The sequence below is a fragment of the Brassica rapa genome, chromosome A01 (assembly GCF_000309985.2).
Source record: "Brassica rapa cultivar Chiifu-401-42 chromosome A01, CAAS_Brap_v3.01, whole genome shotgun sequence".
NCBI lineage: Eukaryota > Viridiplantae > Streptophyta > Magnoliopsida > Brassicales > Brassicaceae > Brassica > Brassica rapa.
This window is the reverse complement of record NC_024795.2, coordinates 8,868,563-8,886,250: the sequence shown is the minus strand read 5'-3', so window position 1 is coordinate 8,886,250 and position 17,688 is coordinate 8,868,563. Positions and strand designations below refer to the sequence as shown.

At 34.5% G+C, this 17,688-nt stretch overlaps 1 protein-coding gene and 1 long non-coding RNA gene across 5 annotated transcripts; one reads left to right on the top strand and one right to left on the bottom strand.

Annotated features, from left to right (window-relative positions):
- Positions 1-1,800: 1,800 nt before the first annotated feature.
- Positions 1,801-9,473, bottom strand: LOC103863808 (calcium-transporting ATPase 8, plasma membrane-type). Of its 3 annotated transcripts, XM_009141565.3 has the most exons (33): positions 9,164-9,473; positions 8,959-9,057; positions 8,844-8,883; positions 8,599-8,708; positions 8,390-8,521; positions 8,213-8,302; positions 8,018-8,087; positions 7,786-7,856; positions 7,619-7,702; positions 7,452-7,529; positions 7,300-7,374; positions 6,955-7,035; positions 6,795-6,877; positions 6,589-6,697; positions 6,450-6,505; positions 6,174-6,216; positions 6,018-6,101; positions 5,666-5,794; positions 5,513-5,578; positions 5,323-5,421; positions 5,045-5,152; positions 4,767-4,910; positions 4,574-4,633; positions 4,206-4,370; positions 3,999-4,115; positions 3,796-3,894; positions 3,577-3,714; positions 3,397-3,497; positions 2,951-2,996; positions 2,637-2,771; positions 2,428-2,535; positions 2,239-2,330; positions 1,801-2,166 (listed from the first exon to the last, which is right to left on the bottom strand). In XM_009141565.3, exons 1-33 carry the CDS (start codon positions 9,248-9,250, stop codon positions 2,103-2,105), a joined length of 3,063 nt encoding a protein of 1,020 aa, XP_009139813.1. In that variant the 5' UTR covers positions 9,251-9,473; the 3' UTR covers positions 1,801-2,102. The 3 variants fall into 3 exon arrangements, with proteins under 3 accessions (XP_009139813.1, XP_018515431.1, XP_033147859.1); XM_018659915.2 differs by lacking the exons at positions 1,801-2,166; positions 2,239-2,330; positions 2,428-2,535; positions 2,637-2,771; positions 2,951-2,996 and adding an exon at positions 3,018-3,242; XM_033291968.1 differs by lacking the exons at positions 1,801-2,166; positions 2,239-2,330; positions 2,428-2,535; positions 2,637-2,771; positions 2,951-2,996 and adding an exon at positions 3,022-3,257.
- Positions 9,474-12,194: 2,721 nt separating this feature from the next.
- LOC117134140 lies at positions 12,195-15,224 on the top strand. 2 transcript variants are annotated; one of them, XR_004458310.1, is made up of 4 exons: positions 12,195-12,573; positions 12,654-12,883; positions 12,986-13,285; positions 13,758-15,224. It is a non-coding gene; the product is annotated as an uncharacterized LOC117134140 (long non-coding RNA). The 2 variants fall into 2 exon arrangements; XR_004458309.1 differs by having other exon boundaries at positions 12,205-12,573; positions 12,986-15,224.
- Positions 15,225-17,688: the final 2,464 nt, after the last annotated feature.

Sequence of the window (17,688 nt, the reverse complement as noted above, 5' to 3'; positions counted from 1 at the left end):
AAGTAAACTTACCTTTGGATTCAGAAATGCAAGCTCTGTGATACATTCAACAATAGTTTTAGGCTAAAACTCAATTTATGTAGTGAATGCTGAAAAATAATTTTTCAACAAAGGAAAAATTAATAAAAATCAAAGAAAAGTAGTAAAGAGTGGAAAACTTGCAAAACTTTCTTTGTGACGCCAAAACTTGATGCTTGTCTTTTTAGTTCTTCTTCACGAGAATAATTTTGATTATGCTCTATCCCATCTCTCCAAACCATGATCTACAGTGTCTGTAAATCAATTGATAAGAAAGTTTCTAAGTTATATATTGCAGTGAATTAAAATTGAATCTCTTCAAAAAATACCATACCAGAATCAATCTCTTCCCATAATTCTACCACTGTATTGATCTAATATCTTGTCAATTGACTTATAATCCAAACGATGAATAGATAAAATTTTGAATTAGTACAGAGTAAGAAAAAAAGACATGAAGAAACCTGTTTAGGTCAAAAGTCAAAACTGAAAATTTAAGAGAGATAAAAATCTGTTGTTTTGACGCAGAAGATTAAAAGAGAAAAAAAAACAAAGAATAAATCATTAAATCCAAATTATATAGAAAAAACAGTTTGAAAATGGTAGTCAATTGATTTTGAACGTGCAATATCCTGAGAAAATTTAGGATATATGTGCCGAAAACTAGGAATTGTTTTCTTTTTAATTGTATTTTATATTTCCATATATCAAATTTTGATTTGTACTTGTCTTTTAGTATATAAAAGACTAGTATTATTACCCCGTGCCAAGCACGGATATAATTTTTGCTTACTTTAATATTATTTAATAAATAAAATTGTAATGTTTTTAAATAAAAATTGAACTTATTTTAAACAAAATTTTCTGAAGCTAGGTAAATAGTCAGTTATATATGTATTTGTTTTATAAATAATTCTTCTTTAAAATAAATTTCTTATAATTAATATAAAAACACAAAACTAAACATGCATACAAAATATTTACAAAAATCTGTAAGATTATTTTTTCGATAAAAAAATTGTAAGAATATGCTATGTGACATTAAAAACAGATTTTTCAATGAGTCAAACTATAACAAAGAAATTTTGTAAATACTTAAATTGCCTCATCAAATCTTAAAAAACAAATAGAACTTCTTAGTAACATAAAAAGAGAATCAGAGAATAAAAAAAGATAAAAGTTACCACTTGTTTACGGTTTTGCTTGGTTACCTTTGGTGCTGATAGAACTTTAACTTTTCGGACTTCATTCTTTTACTGAAAAATCAAACTTTGTTACATAAGCACATTCATGTCATCACGTGACGTTTTACCTGAAATGGATAATTAAGAAAAATGAATTATAATTGAGAGGAAGAGGAACGTGAATCTAAACTAACTTATATGGATTTTTTTGATCAGTGGAAAGTGGAAGAACTGATCAACAGGAGAAGAAAGGAGGAAGGAGAAAATAAAACTATTTTTTTTATCAAAGAAAGTAAAACTAAATAAATAAGATACACAAAGGGTACAGAAAAAACAGTTACACAGAACGTGATCTTTATTTCTTGTTACAAAAACATAAACGTTCTTTATTTTGTACGTGGAATATGTGAGAAAATTTAGGATCTAGGTTTCTACAAATCAGTTTTTCTTTTACGTGGAGTTTTAAAAACAATTTTTAATCAACATTATTTGTTTTATTTTTATAAATATTTTCTTTGCCAAGTGTTAAATTTTGATTAGTTAGGTGACTTGTGCTTTAGTATATAAAAGATTAGTTAGATGTAAAAGAGTAACATAATACTTACACTATAAGGCCTATGATATAGCACAATGTATTCAATACGTATAACACTTCTTAATGTTTACAAACCAAAGACCCAAATTTCACAATACAAAGCCGAAGATCTATAAACTCTAAGGCCACTATTTATAGCTTGAATTACAACTCGAACCAAACTAACTTCTAACGTCCCTAACGACTTCCCACGTAGAACCGTTAAGCTTCTTATTCTTCACTCTTGTCCACGTCAGCTTCCGAGTTATTCTCCTTCAATCTCTTTCGATAACAGCATGTCCAGCTCTTTATCAGCCTTTTATGTCTTATATATGATCTTCGTTCCGGAGGTAAGGAAATGCTGGGAAAGGAAAACGACCAATGACTTGACTGCACAAAAATACACAAGAGAGTTAAAGGTCTCGCCAATTGAGGGGATGATTCTTTTCTGTGAAGTGGTACCTGAAAAAACCGATTCCAATCGAGATCAGCCACTGCTTCAAATTAAGCCTGGCTGTGTAAAAGAATATGCCAAGGCATTCTATCACGATTATCTGATCAAAACAGCAAAAGCAAGCATGGAGATTAGGGAGTGTTTAGCATTAAAGAGAGAATAATTGTTACAAATATCAGTTTATGCATAGGGATTACCTGAAGTATAACATTTACAAGAATTGTTCCAAGGAACAAATGGTTCTTTAGGATCCCGCTGAATGTATTTCCTTGGTATGAAGTTCGACATTCAACCTCGTTAAATACCTGCACAAATTCAGGCCGGGATACCAACAAACGTGAAGCGCTCACCAATCAAATACAGGATGGTGTTGAGAGACAAGACAAAGGGGTGAGAGATCGATTACTTGGCAGAAGACAAAGCAATTGAATATAACTGTGTTCTTGACTTTGTTAGCTTGATCTAGACTTTTGTTCTCCAGTTTTAGTATACTCTCTCCATGAAAGTTTAGGTAAAGCAATGCACTCACTTGGAAAGAAACCTGTAAAAGTACACTTAAGACGATGTTACCTAAAACAAGATCATGATATGATTGCAACAAACAGGCGGATATATAAATATCTTTGTGTAAATTCAGCTTTGAAACTGTATTTACTTCATTGAAATATATGAAACAATCACTACATTTAACGGGAAGATGAAGCTTATAAATGGGCATACCTGTGCAACAAACTTCGCCCGCATGAGTTTGGTTATAAAGGGTGCTCTGAAATGGCAAAGGGAGTACCATCAAAAGGCATCTTATATATGACGAAAGGGAAAGAAAAGCAGGGAAATATATCGTGATGAAATGCTTTTGACAAAAGTTCAATTTTCCAATCATGCTATGGGCTAACAAGAGAATAGCTTGGTTCTGCTCCTACTTATAGGGAATTTCTTGGACTTCTTTCTCTCCATCCACTTCAGAAATTCACATAAGTAGGAGCAAAACCAAGTTATCCTCTTGGCTCCGCTGCATAAATCAGAACTGAAACTTATTGAGGATAAACAGATTTTTGGAATTGCAGAAAGCTTAAAAACGTTTGATATGGTCATGCAGTCACCATCATATATGGTAATTAAGAAATCTGTTCATTGAAATATTATTTACTGAACCGTTTTCATACCCTTTACGAACCGGAGGCCTTCGCATTAAGTTGTCCATTGGTGGTTCTGACGCCAAGGCCCATGCTCCAAAAGTATCATTGAGAAGATTAATCCACAGAAGCTGCATAGAGAAATTGAAAGTAACTTGATGAGAAAGAAAGAAAGAATGAGTTCTTCATGATGCAGAGACTGAAAATTACCTCCGCAACATTTAGGGGAATTTCGTGAGAATGGACCGCCACCACAACACATATAATTAGAGCTGATGCGTTGACAGTTAGCCGGAACTGGAGAAATCTTTGAGCATTTGTGTATAAAAAACGTCCCCATTGGATGACCTTAAAACAAACACCTCTTTTTCAGTTGCAATCATTTTCAAATATGATGTCAACTACATTGATGCGTGATATTTCACTAACCTTGACAATCGAAGTAAAATTGTCCTCCAATATAATGATATCAGAGCATTCTTTAACAATTGCAGTCCCCCCAATGCCCATTGCAAGACTGATATTCGCCTGCGGTCCATGATCAAATTAACAACTATAGCAGTAGTAGGGAAGATAATCATTTTGAGTGTCATTTTGAGAGTTTCAAAGCACAAATTAGTATTTTTAAGGACCTGGCGCAGGCTCGGAGCATCTCGGATTCCCTTTCCAGTTGCTGCAACCACGTGTCCCTTCTTTCTCAGTGCTTCAAGTAGAAGAAGGTTTTCATCAGGAGAAGATCGACCCATCACCTATCAAAAATAAGGTTGTTTAAGTTAACTGCTTGTTTAATCCGCTGCAAAATCTCTTCTCTGTCTTTGTAAGAACATAATTATACGTACTACAATATTTTCAGCAATTTCTTCTCTGTCTGCTTCTGACATCGAAGCAAATTCACTTGCTAAGATTGCTGTATTCGCAGGCTCGTCTAAGGTTCCTCTCAGTATCCCGCACTGCATCGCTATTGCTTTGGCAGTCAGAAGGTCGTCGCCTGTCACCATGCACACCTATCATACAAATCAAACACGATGTAACATATCAGCTTGTAGAAATAATTTGATCTTAGACTCTTATTATATAGTCTTGCATAGCAAACTGAGTTTGGGTCCCAGAAAACGAGAGAAGCCGTTAAAAAGATTTAATGAGTATGCCATCATGAGAGAAAATATATGAAAAAGTGGTATAGAAATTTGCAAAATAAACATGCCACCTTTACTCCAGCATTACGACATTGTTGGATTGCCTGACTTATGCCTGGCCGACAAGAATCCTGCACACATTTTATCCATTTGTTAAAAGTGAAGATAAGCTTCTATATTGCAGGGGATATATAGCAAATATTAGTAGTTTAACATGTTCCACAGTCGTCATTTCTGATGCCATGTTGAAAAGCAAAATATTACCTTTATACCAATGATAGCCAATAGCACGAGGTTGCTTTCAGGTATGTCTGGGAATGCTTCGTCAGTAAAAGTTCGGTAGGCAAGGGCAGCACAGCGCAATCCTTCTTTGGACATTTCATCAATGATTTTTTCAAAATGAAATATCCGAGGAAAAAAAAAAACGAAGAACACAAATAAGACCAAAGAAATAAAGATTACTAGAGGCCTCCTTATGTTGTTGTTTTTATAATTATATTTATGATTATAGTGTATGAATTTATTTCAGGTAAATTAATTACTCTTTCTTGGTCCATAGCTGCTATGTTGTCCTTGTCCATGTACCACTGGCAAGAAGCTAGAATAGTCTTGGCAGCGCCTTTCCAATGAACACGGACTTGAGAATCATGCTGAAGGTGTATTAGCAAGAAAAATATCAGACAAGCGGGGGTATAGCTCACATGAACATGAAACCGTAAAAAAGTTGAATCAAAACCGAACATACTGAACCAATTCTCCCACATGAAGTAGGTAGGAAAGTGGGATAAATTAGCAAGAATAAGAAATCAGGTTACATTACCAATTGGACTGCAACACCTCTACGTTTTCTCCTTGAATTGAAAGGTGAAACGCTAAAAATTGTTGATTTTGACTTTATTTCGTCAAAATTCATTCCTAACTGCAAAAAGATGAGTTAGATTAGTTCTGCAATCAGATGGTTGCAACTACGTTTGAGATAACTAATAAACATTATCAGAAACAAGCCCCACCTTGACACCGAAATTAAGAATGGCACGTTCTGTTGCTGATCCAAAGACCTCTGGTTCAGACTGTCCCTGATTTTAATCAATCAAGGCTGACCCATCAAACTATAAAGCGGGAACTGGAACCAATCTATATAAAACTTGACAATATGACTGTACCTCAGGATGATATACACTCCCATTCGTGTTCAGGGCAATTCCTTCGGTGATCAACGAGATTAGAAGGGGAGACAACTCTGCCAAATTCTGCGTTCTTACTCGTCCGGCACAAACATCAACAACCTCCATCTGCTCAAAAGAAAATGAATTGTCTATAATAAGGAACACAACAAGTTTAATAAGAACAGACACTAGGAAAGCTGTGTAAACAAGGGAGAACTGATCCGGTAGGGCCAACAAACTCAATTTCTTAAACCATGAGTAAATATTCAGTTGTGAAGAAACAATGACACAAGGGGATACTAAAGTAACTAAGTATGCTGTGGAAAAAAGAGGAGAGATAGCAAATTGCCTGATTTAAGGTTAAAATCCCGGTCTTGTGGCATACAATCATTGTTGCAGACCCCATCGCTTCACAGGCAGAGAGCTTTTGCACCTGAACATTGCGTGAGATTATTAGTTCGTTACTTAAGTTATGACAAAAAATAGTCATCTACGAATTGCGTACCAAAACCTTCTCTCCTAGAAGTTTTCTCGTCATATAGGCAATGCTGTTTCCAGAGTGATTGGCATTAATTAAACGAACAAACAAAAAACAAGATGTTCAAACTGCTATAAGAAAGTTAGGAACCCATGTAAGTTTTCCATGCTCGAGTATAAAAGATGCATATAGGCTACAGACAATAAATAGAAATTGACTGGTAGGCAACCATAACATATAAAGCCATTCAAAAGTACAGAATATGTCAAGTTACTCAATTAGCAGATGTTTGAATAGCCTTACTTCAAAGTAACAGCTAACGGAAGACCTTCAGGCACGGCCACGACTACCATGGTAACCTAAAAAGATACAAATAAAGATCCCCCACATGAATAAAAATGAAAAGTAAAATATAATTATCATATGTTTAATCTATACTTACCCCCAAAATTATAAACTTAATCACCATGTCTATTTTTTCATCTGACGTAGTTTTCCCAGCATCAAACATCGGACTACCATCTGTATTTTTGGTTCGGCCCATGAAGCATCTGGGGGTGACAGGTTTCTTGAAGATAAGAATCGAGCAATATATAGGACTTGAGAAGAATTAACAGAAAGAAATTCTTGGTGTAGAGACAAACTTACAGGCATGACTCGATAAGAAAAACAACCAAAGCAACCGAGATACTGATTAGGCCAAACGCAGTAACAACTCGGTTCAGGCCCACCTACAAGAAAAGACTTACAGGTGAATAAAGAACTGTAACAAGAAAATATAAAAGGGCCAGTCACCAATAAAACGTACCTGCAAGGGTGTCTCTTCACCAGTATATAGTGGGATACAAGCTGGCATCCTCCATTGGGTGTTCATCCCGACACTAGTAACCTTAGAAGCGCAGGACAAGAAAAAGAGCGGAGCCAAAAACCCAGTGTAAGCAGAAAAAAAAAGGGTCTGAAACGTTCAGTTGTATGGAAGAGAAATAGAGAATCTTTTCTCAGAAGACTCTTGTCATGTAGTCCTAACCAAACTCAAGTCTATGTAGTTATATCATTTAGAACTACTTCCTGGAAGACCATGTGATCTGAGGTGATACAGGGGCAAACTACTGAATAGATAACACATTAAAAGAGATGTGAAGCTAATTCGTACCAGCATTCTACCGATGCCATCTTCCACTTTAGATCCGGATATTAGAATTGGGTCTATATCTGTATCTTTGTGAACCTATTTATGAGAACGGGGTGTTAAATCAGTATGACATAATAATGCATTTACTGCTTGATACAAAAGTACAAGCTCACCGTTCTGTTAGTTCCCATGCTTTCATATTCGGCTATCTGAAGTGAGTACCCAGAAACTAAGACACCATCTGCAGGCACCTGCAGCATATTATATCGTACTTCAGTTTAATGATGAAACTCCAGTTTAATGAAACCACTCAACAATGACAAAAGGATTGGATCTTTTCCTGGTCACCACTTTTAAGAGGTATAATATCGCCAACAACTACATCATAAATCGGAACTTCGACCAGTCTTCCATTTCTAGTAACCTGTATCCAGTGATATTAAGCAAAGTTAAGTGACGAATAACATATCATGTGGTCATGGAAATCTTTATGGTATGAGCACAAACCTCGATACATATATTTCTCTTCTCATCATTCAACTTTTCAAACTGAAGAGACTGGTTGTAATTACTGATAGCTGCAGAAAAGGGGCAGAAGTCACAAAAGTAAACAACAGACCAATTCTATTCGCTACACAAAACCGAGCTAGATGTGATTAATTTCTATTCTTTAAAGTAATTTCTACAGATGAAGGAAAAGTTACCAATGTGTAATAAAGCATCAAAGATAGCAGGATACCTGTCACAAAGATGACAAGGATAACTGCAACAATGATGCCAGCTTCGTCATACCATCCATGACTGATAGTCTGCTTGAGGGACGTGAATAAAAAATGCAATAAGCTCTGGGTTTCAAAGAAGCTAAAAGTATAGAGTAAGCCAAATAGAGTCGATTCAATATAAAGAATAGCCAAACATTTCAGCAACCACCCACCTTAGTTTTTATTTGCAGCAGCAGAGAAGCCAGTGCAGCAAGAACCAACACGATCAAAGTAAAACTTCTGCTTGCTTCCCCGAGAAACATCTACAATCAGAAGAGCAAAAACGAAAGCTTTTAATTTTTGTTGTCAAAGTTTTCACAGAATACTACAAATACAGTTAGTCACCACACCCAAAAGTTCCTTTCTTTCTTCAAAGGATATTCGTTGGATCCAAATGTGTTCCTTCGTCTCCGTATGTCTTCATGACTACCACAGATACCCTTGTCCAGATCGGTGTGCAACAGAGGTGATAATCCGCTAACCTGTGAGTAGCATGAAAGAGACCAAAATAAGTAAACAAAAAAGAAACATGTAATTGGTAGAAACAAATGTATGGTACCCCATCAAATCGCTTTAGAACACTTAGACCACCATCTCGGGATATAGAAACAAGTTCCTCCAATCTGATACCAAATTCATCTTGATACGAGGCTGGGAGTTCAATTTCAACTATCAAAAAAAGTGTAAACGCAAATTGATGTCACATGAACGGTTAGAAAAATTCTATAAAAGGTAACAGTTGTCCCAGTACTTAGCTTATATGATGTTTCAATCAACCAAATATGGGGTGAATAAGAAGATTACCTTGTACTGGTTGTTCCTCTGACTGAGATAGTGCAACATCCTACAAAAGGCAACACCAACATATTAGGAAATATATATATATACATATAAACCATAAATAATTTCATTTTCAGACCGTTGCAGTAGGTTGATCATGAGATCCGAGCTCAATTTCCTTTTCGCAACCCATAGCAGACTTAAAACGTATAGAAGCATCAACCGCAACAAAAATACCCTGCAACCAAAAGCATGAGGTGAGAACTGAGAACGAAACAGAAACTAATTCGAAATCGACGTAAAACCAAAGAGGATGAAGAAGAAATCGAGAGAGGCAAATTTACTCTGCCGCGGCGGCGAGAGTGGTTCCGGGACTTGGGAACATCGCCGCCGGCTTCCATATCATCAGAGCTGCGCTGAGGTGATTTCATCGGAGAATGGTAGTGATTACAGAGAGAGAGAGAGTGTGTCAGTGTAACGGAGGGAGTTGAGTTAGTTAGTTAGTTATATGGAGGTGGTGGTGGGGATACGTGGGATGGATGCATCTTCAAATCGTCGTCGCAAGCTTTGACCATATTTGAAAAAGCTATGAACATGTCGGTCCCACTCTTCCACTCACCAATTATAAGACAAACCTTTATCCAGTGGCGGAGGCAAGAAAATATTTTGTTGGGGGCATAAATATTAAATGGACTTAAATATAATACTATTTTCTAAAAATTTTAAGTGGGTTTACAGTTTAAACAAAGATATGGGGGCAACAAATTTTTTTGAATGGGGGCATACAGATTAAAATTCAATAACTTACACTAATTTTCAAATTTTTGTTGGGTTCAGTGGCCCCCATCTTGATGCATGTGGCTCCGCCACTGCCTTTATCTATGGAGATTCTAGTTTCTGCAAGGAATCTCCTACCCTACTCTATTTACCATTTCAAAATAGAGTTTACAAAAAATTTCTACCGACTGGGATTCTAAAGATAAGGTTTCAAATTAAAATATATATATATATATTAAAAATTTCAAAATAAAATGGGTTTTTTTTTGTCATTTTCTTTTTTAAAGATTTTTTTTGTGACAAAACATAAAAATACTATTTGAGAAAATTGCCCTAAAAATATTTTAATATTATTCTATTTTCTACTATATAATAGAATAAAAAATAGGTTTACTTTATATATAGAGTAACTCGTTTGTTTTTCAATCATTTTTTTAATTTTAAAATAGAGTACCATTAAAGCAACATCGAACTCTATTATAGAATTACTATAATTTAGAGAAAAAATAGAATAAACCATTGGAAATGGTCTGAAAAAAATTAAAACCATTATATCTTTAAAAAAATGATTTTTGTTTTAACATATGATTTTTACTGATTTGGATAATATATTCAGCATGTCAGAGTTTAGGTACAAATTGCAAAGATTTGACCGCAACAATAAAAGACCTTTATGTATGGCGGAGTTTTGCAATATAATCAAAGGGGTAAAGACTCTCCTGCTTTGTTTTCTAGATTTCAAGATTTTTTATATTTCAAGAACGCATAATGAAATTTATAATTCTTTAGCTAAGATTGTAAAGTCTTTTATAGAAATTTTTTTTATTAGTTGTCGTATTTCAATCTACGTAGATCACTTCAAATTTAAATATTAGAATAACTGTTCTTTATAAAAAAAAAATAGACAGACTTATAATACACATTTGCAATTATAAAACCAAACATTAAGCATAACGATGAAAAAATAAACTTTTACAGTGCTTTATGTACCAGAGTTTTTGATGAAAAAATGTTCTTGTACAGTGATTTACACTTTAAATCGGTTTCTTTACAAAATAAAATAGCTACATAACTATTTCATATTTATGAGATTTAGATATCTGTATTTTGTCTAAAACACTATCAAAATAAAATATTTTTAAAAACAATAAATTTAAAGTTAATCTTTTTTTGTCAACAATTTAAAGTTAATCTAAATCACAACTTTAGTAGAATTACATTTAAATTTTTTTATGTTTGAATAATATTTTTTTTTGTATAAATACGCTCGGTCGGTCTCTTTGATAAACGCGTGCTCCGTCTGGTTTCTTTACTTAGTGTTGTTTCGTCAAGTTGTATCTTTATATAAAAAAAAGATCTCACTACGAGATTTATTGGTGGAACTCTCAATCAGTAAAAAAGGAAAAGACAATTCTGGTCGTATTGTAGCGTTGGATTCAAGTTGCTTTTTATGAGAGTAGGACTAGCTCAGGGATGGAGAAAGTTTAATGAAATGAAATGTAGAAGTCAGCCTTGCTAGAAAGGTTCATGATGAGATTGGTGGTTGCTCTTCTACGCTAGTAGAACAATATTGCTATTATAATCCCGGCAACAAAAGCTTTGGACATTTTAACGTTGTTGATTGAACACAATTAGATCATGGATATGAATATTTACAGATTAGTACTAATTATGGTATACTTCTCAACGTGGAAAGTATATTTCCTCTTTAGCTTTCGGTGAAGTTTATTAAAAGTTAAAAGTTAAAACACTTTAAAATACATATGACAAGTACTCTATATATGAATAAGTAATAGTAGTATATATTGGTTCATATGGAAAACAACCTTCTTTTTTGTTTCTTCATCCTTTAACCTCTACATTTTATGTATTCCCATGTCATCAACTAGTGCTTTAGTCATCATTATCTACTTTAATTGTCACGCTTGCACATGCCCAATCTTTCCAACAATGAACAAGCTGCTAAGAGCATGATTAATCCAGACTCTTAATTTAGGGTTCTTAACTTATGATTTGACACTTTTTATTTTTTTATTTTTTTTTACACTTTTCGGCTAAGAACCGGCTCTTATATCTCTTATTTAAGAGACGGTATTTAGTTTTTCTTAGTTAAAAGCAAAAAAAATGGTTCTTTTTTTTTGGTAAAATGTTAAATATTATACCAATTTTCAAATTTGTGACAAAAATTACAAAGATTACTAATAGCAGAATACTGAATTAAACTAAACAACAACTAAACGGGAAGGAAACAGCCTAAAACCAAAGGCGAACAAAGCGGAGAAGGCAGCTAAGCAGCGAGACGGGCTTGGCCGAGCCTAGTCGAGGTTGAAAACCGGGCACCGCGAGCTACCGGAGAGAAAGGCGCCCTCAAACCTTGAAACAACGGCTCCTAAAGCTTCCAAAAATACTACCCAAACCTGAAACGCCCAGAGAATCCAAACACGAAGCACACCCAAAAAAAGGGTTCTTAACCGAAGCTAAAACCCCCACCATAAGAATCCGGATTAATCATTGTCTAGAAAAGAATCTAGGAACAAAAAAGAAGAATCAAATCTTGCTGTAGCCTGTAGGGATAAAGAAAAAAGAGAGAATCTATTATTATAAAGAAGGGTTTGCTTCCCTCCTGTTGAGCCACGTCACCCGCCACGTCAGAAAATCGCTCATCCTCAAGGCGACACCTGTCCCTGTTTTCGAAACTCACCGTTTCATTTAACTTCACTTCAATGTGCGGGCTTTCGATCTGTTCTGTGTGTTACATTTTGGGCTCTAGAATCGGGTGTTTTCGCGGCCCGGGTTGATGGAATCATACACAACCCTATTCTAAAGAATTGAGGAGATGGAGATCGTCTTCCACGGCGGTGACGCCCTAAGATTCTTCTCACTTTAGGATTTCATTGTCTTCTTCGATCTGTCACGACCTGAACCAACCATGGAGATTCTGAAATTTGATCGAGACGAATCATCGTGGAGAAACTATGTGAGTCTGTGTTATACTTTGTTTGCGTGGTTTCGTGCTATTCATCGCCCATTTGTGCATAGACATTCTTCTCACTTCAGGATTCTAGGGTTCGTCGTCTCTGGAAAACAAGGTTCTGTGTATCAACAATGGTGATTATGAAACAGGGCGTGACTCGCCGCTTCGTCGGAACTCTAAGTCGTTTTCTCGATTCGTTTCCTTCAAACAGTTACAAGTCGCATTGATGAATCGTCATTAACTATGCTTTAACTCTTCCTGCCTACAATCAATCTAATCCATCTTGGAAGCGGTGATTCTCACCTATAAAAAGGTGAGGCCTTAACCACTGATCATCATCTTCACAGTGCGTTCCTAAATCTCGATTGACAATTTCAGTGTAATGGCTATTTTATTTGTGTTTCTCTCTGAGTAGAAGGCTGGCCGTTGTTCTTCCACGGTGGAGGTGCGACTGCTCCGATTCTGGGAGGCAAGAAACATTAAACATGGTGGCGACTAGATGGGTGTGGACATGTTCTTCCTCGACGCTGAGGTTGTTTCTTTCTTCAGACTCATCGTATCTTGAAACAGATTCTGACGTATAAAATATAATCTCAGAAATTTTTGAATCTTTGAGTATACATATTTATTTCACTTTTTGGTACGACAATGAGGCCGTTCAGTTATATTTTCAGAGGTTAGTGATGACGACAATGCTTAGGATGGTAGTTAAGAGGTCAGTGGTTGTTTTTTTTTTGTTATTACGCAGAGGCATATTAGACACTTCCTTTCATATGTTCGTTTTGTATAATCAAAAGAATAAGTAAACCGATGAGTATAGATAGCTGCAAATTCTCTCTGCTTTCTAAAAAGTATTTTCTCTAAACGTTTATGGAGCTGATTAGAATGTCTTTCTTGATCTTTTTTAATTTTTGCTTCAGTACTTCCACAATACATACTATAAAACTGTTAGTTTGTTATTCTCTCAACAAATCTCATTCGTGTTCTTTCTATTGGCAATTGATAGTTTTCGTTGTTTTTATGAGCTGCTTCAAGAGTTTTAATCTTCAATTTATTTTAAACTTCATCCGTTCAACATATAGCTTTGTTTGAATTCATGGTATTTCTTAAACATATCAGGTACTTATCTATTGTGCTATGATTTTTTCTTACATTTTTATTGTTCCCCTATTACTTCTGTTGAGAAGAAAAACTGGCATGGCTCCCGAGTAGTCCTCACAGCTGCCAGATATGGTGGCAAAGTTGGAGCCAGAGGCACAGCCGAAAACAAATCAAGAATTGGAGGCAGAGGAGTCAAAGGCAGGAGATGATTTTGATTCAGCAAAACCAATCAAACATACCCCTATAATCCTGGAAACTCTGCATAGAATCTTTCCACTCCAGGCAGTGCAAGCTCAAGATCTCAGTCTCAGCCAGCACAATTAAGGAAGTATAAGAGCAGTATTCCTCCTGCGACTGCTCTTCCTCCAAAGGCTAATGAAGTGTTGCGAAAGTAGGAAACGGATCGACCAAAACTCAGTTGAAGGTGTGAAGAAAGATGTCAACAAGATCTTTGAGTTGATGTGTCAGGTCTTTTTGCTTCCCAGCAAAAGCAGAAAACCAGGAGGGTTACATTCTGAAGATGGTGAAGTGGAGAATAACGAATCCTTTCCAAGTATACATGTTAATGAAGAAGATCTTAAGAGACTCAAGGATTTCAGACTATTAGAGACGAGCTCTTGGAGCTTAGTACTGACATCAAGATTTGTTTCCTGAGCTTTGTTGTGCTCCCGGAGAATCAAGAAGTCAACAAGATGATGCTCTTTATTGGTGTATTGTGAAGCCATTCTTCCTGGTGAAGTCAAACCTAAGAGACATTCTCAAGGAGTTCATGGAAAATATTTGATTGAGCATGTTGAAAATTAATGCAAAGTTTGAGCCAAATAGCTTTATGACAATTTTGTGCATCCATTCGTCGATGGTTCTTATCACAGAGTAGATAATTATTTAGTATGTATCAGAAAGAAAAAAAGCCAAATATGGAACATTCAAACTTCAAAAATATAGAATACATAGTACCTACACAATACCAATATATTTAGGTGTGCGTGTTAGTAGTTAGTACCTAAACATTTCATATATTTTACAGATTCATTATATAATAGATAAACTTACATATTGAATAGCAAATAAATTTACACATGCAAAATAAAATTTGGCTTCAAGATTTTAAAGATTACCATGTCAATTTTATTGATCATCAAAATTTAAAATGTTTAAGTATTCAAAATATTAATTTCTTTTTGAGATATATATATACATCTGGGATGAAAGTTATTTACATTCTCTTCAAGTGAATAATTTCAATTCAATTAGATGCTTCAATAAATATAATAAATATACATATCAATAAAAGTTTTATAGAATCTTTATGTATGTCTACATATAAATATGTATTAAAATATAAATTAATGATATTTCAAGCAAAATATTTATAATTAATCAAAATATTTTACTCCAATTTATCAGATATTATATGAAAGTTGATAAGATCATTATAAGAACTAAAAGTTCAAAATTTGTATAAGATAATAAAATTATAAGGACTAAAGTGATAACAATAAAAGATAACAATGTTATTTGAAAAACAAACATTTTCAAGGACTTAAAAATAAGAAACCTCAAATATGAAGTTCTGTACATTAGAATCTCAAATATTGAGTTTCAGTATACAAAAATTCAACATTTAAAGTTTTGAATTTGCTTTTAGAGTATCTAAAACTCATATTTAAAATTTTGAAATTGCTTTTAGAAATGCTCTTAACAAGAAACAATTTGGTTTGAGTTCGTACTCCATTATATGTTCGCTTCAGTTTAAAATGTATTTTCTTAACAAATTGTGTAATCAGTGAAGTTCTTGCTTTAGTCGATAATGTTTGGCAATAAAAATATTTAACCGATAATGTAGAGATTCATTATATTGACACAAAATAATGAAAAAAAATATATATAATAGAAAGTCTATAAATTAATACTCGACAAATGAATAAACACAATAATTAATAAAACAATTTGGTCTTGAATTGGACATATGTAAAATATAACTTAATTCGATATAATAATAATAAAATAACTCTTACATATATATATCTTTTATATAAACATAAATAAAATCATATTTTAAAAAATGAATTCATCTTTCATTTTTTTTCACTACTCTGATGTTTTCATTGAATTGCAGATAAAAGACATTTATATACTATCATCAAATTCAACACACATATTATATCAAATAATTTAATTAAGTAAATAAAACTAAACTAATATATTTTATCCTGAAGTTAATTTTTTTGGACAACAGAAACAACTATTGTACACAAGCAAAATATATCTTATCACATATGATCTCTTTTCATCCAAAACTTTTTAAAAGACAAAAAATCATTAGTATACTAGCTTTGCAGATGCAATCATAAAACACAAACCACAAAACATACATATAAATAATAACTTAGATCACAAATAAAAATATATCCCGCCCGTAGGGCGGGCCGATCCTAGTTCTATATAAAGTACTATAGTCATATACAGGAGTTTGCTTAGAATACTAATTAAAAGTTGAAGTAACTACAACGAGAAACATTTAGAATAAATACGAAATATTGTTTACTTTTATCAAGTTAGACATCCATAATCATTTGAATGAAATATAATGCAAAAACATTTACTCAGGCTTTAGAGGTGGTGAGGTCAAGAAGATAAAGTAGATTGGGTAATTTTATGGGGACTATATTATACTTTCTTAATCCGGTTTGATCCCCAATGATAAATGGTATCGTTCATAAATACTTCTTCCACTTTAAAAAGGAACTATGTTAATTTTTTCAAAAAAAAAAAAAAAAACTATGTTAAACAATTTTTTTATATTTTCAATGCATTAATTAACTAATGATAAATTGTAAATTAAAAATTATAATGGTTTTTATTAAAAAATGTTATTAGTTAAAATTATATAAAATAATTAATTATAAAAAATAATGTATTGATAAATAAAATTTAATGTATTTTTATTAAGTAAGAAAACTCTAAAACATACGTCTATAAAAAGTATACAGAAAGAATCAACATTTCCCCCTTATTCGCTATAGGAGAGAAGGAGCATGTACGTTACGTCCAGATGGCTGTTTTCGTCCATTTATTTTGCTTTTTCTCAGAAAACAACAAATTACAAACTACAAATACCATGTGCAGCGAATATAATTTGCAATCTATATGCTTTGTTTTCTTAATTAACACGGTTTGCGTTACCTTTTTTTCTATTTTATTCGCGTGCATGTCGTTGTCAGTGATTCAAAGTTGGTTTATATTTTATTTTTTGATTAATTTAGGGTATTTTGAAATATCCAGACCAATCCACAAATAGAAGTGCAGCTCACGGATAGATTATCTCAATGAATATTCAAATGAGCCTTAGGCAACAAATGCTCATTTGAATATTCAAATGAGCCTTAGGCAACAAATGAGCCTTAGGCAACAAATTCATATCGAGAAGACGGAAAAAGAGATTGGTTTCTCTCTCTACATTAAAGTTCTCTAACCTTTCTCTATTCTTCTAGGTCAGCCGTCGCCGCCTCTCCCATTTCTGGCGGTCGCCGCGCCTCTTAGGTGACCGTCGGACCGCTCGTTTTTCTTGCTTCTCTGTCTCTCCCTCTCCGTCGGTCCTCGACGTTCTACGGCTGCTGAGGTCCGTCAAAGCTCTCATCTGATATAGATCTGGAGCCTTCCCGCCTCCGAAGTCTGGTTGTGGAGCGTCGCTGCGCTTGAGGACGGCGTCGGCACCTCCTCGACTCGGGTTTCTCGGCTAGGGTGAGGCTCTATCCAGATCTGGTTTTCCCGCTTGGATGAGCCTCGGTTGAGTGGTGGTCTGTAGCGGTCTTGTGAATCCCGATCTGTACTTGGTATGCTCCTCCGTTGGTTGCGCGGTGGTGGAGTCCGGCGGGTCAGTGGTTTGTTGGGCTTGAGTACTCGCGCGTCTCAAGTCCCTGGTTTTCTCCTTCTACTTATGATCTCAAGTGAACGCGTGCGGGTCGTCGGTGTTGGTCTCCGACCCTGGCTTCTTGGTGGCAGTGCGTAGGCATG

Bases quoted from the DNA above. Each gene is read 5' to 3' on its own strand.
- LOC103863808 (XM_009141565.3), bottom strand. From the start codon at position 9,250: ATGAAATCACCTCAGCGCAGCTCTGATGATATGGAAGCCGGCGGCGAT. The intron at 6,698-6,794 runs GTAAGTTTGTCT...TGTCACCCCCAG, and splicing joins TTTCTTATCGAGTCATGCCT to ATGCTTCATGGGCCGAACCA. The intron at 2,536-2,636 runs GTAATCGATCTC...GAATTTGTGCAG, and splicing joins ATTGCTTTGTCTTCTGCCAA to GTATTTAACGAGGTTGAATG.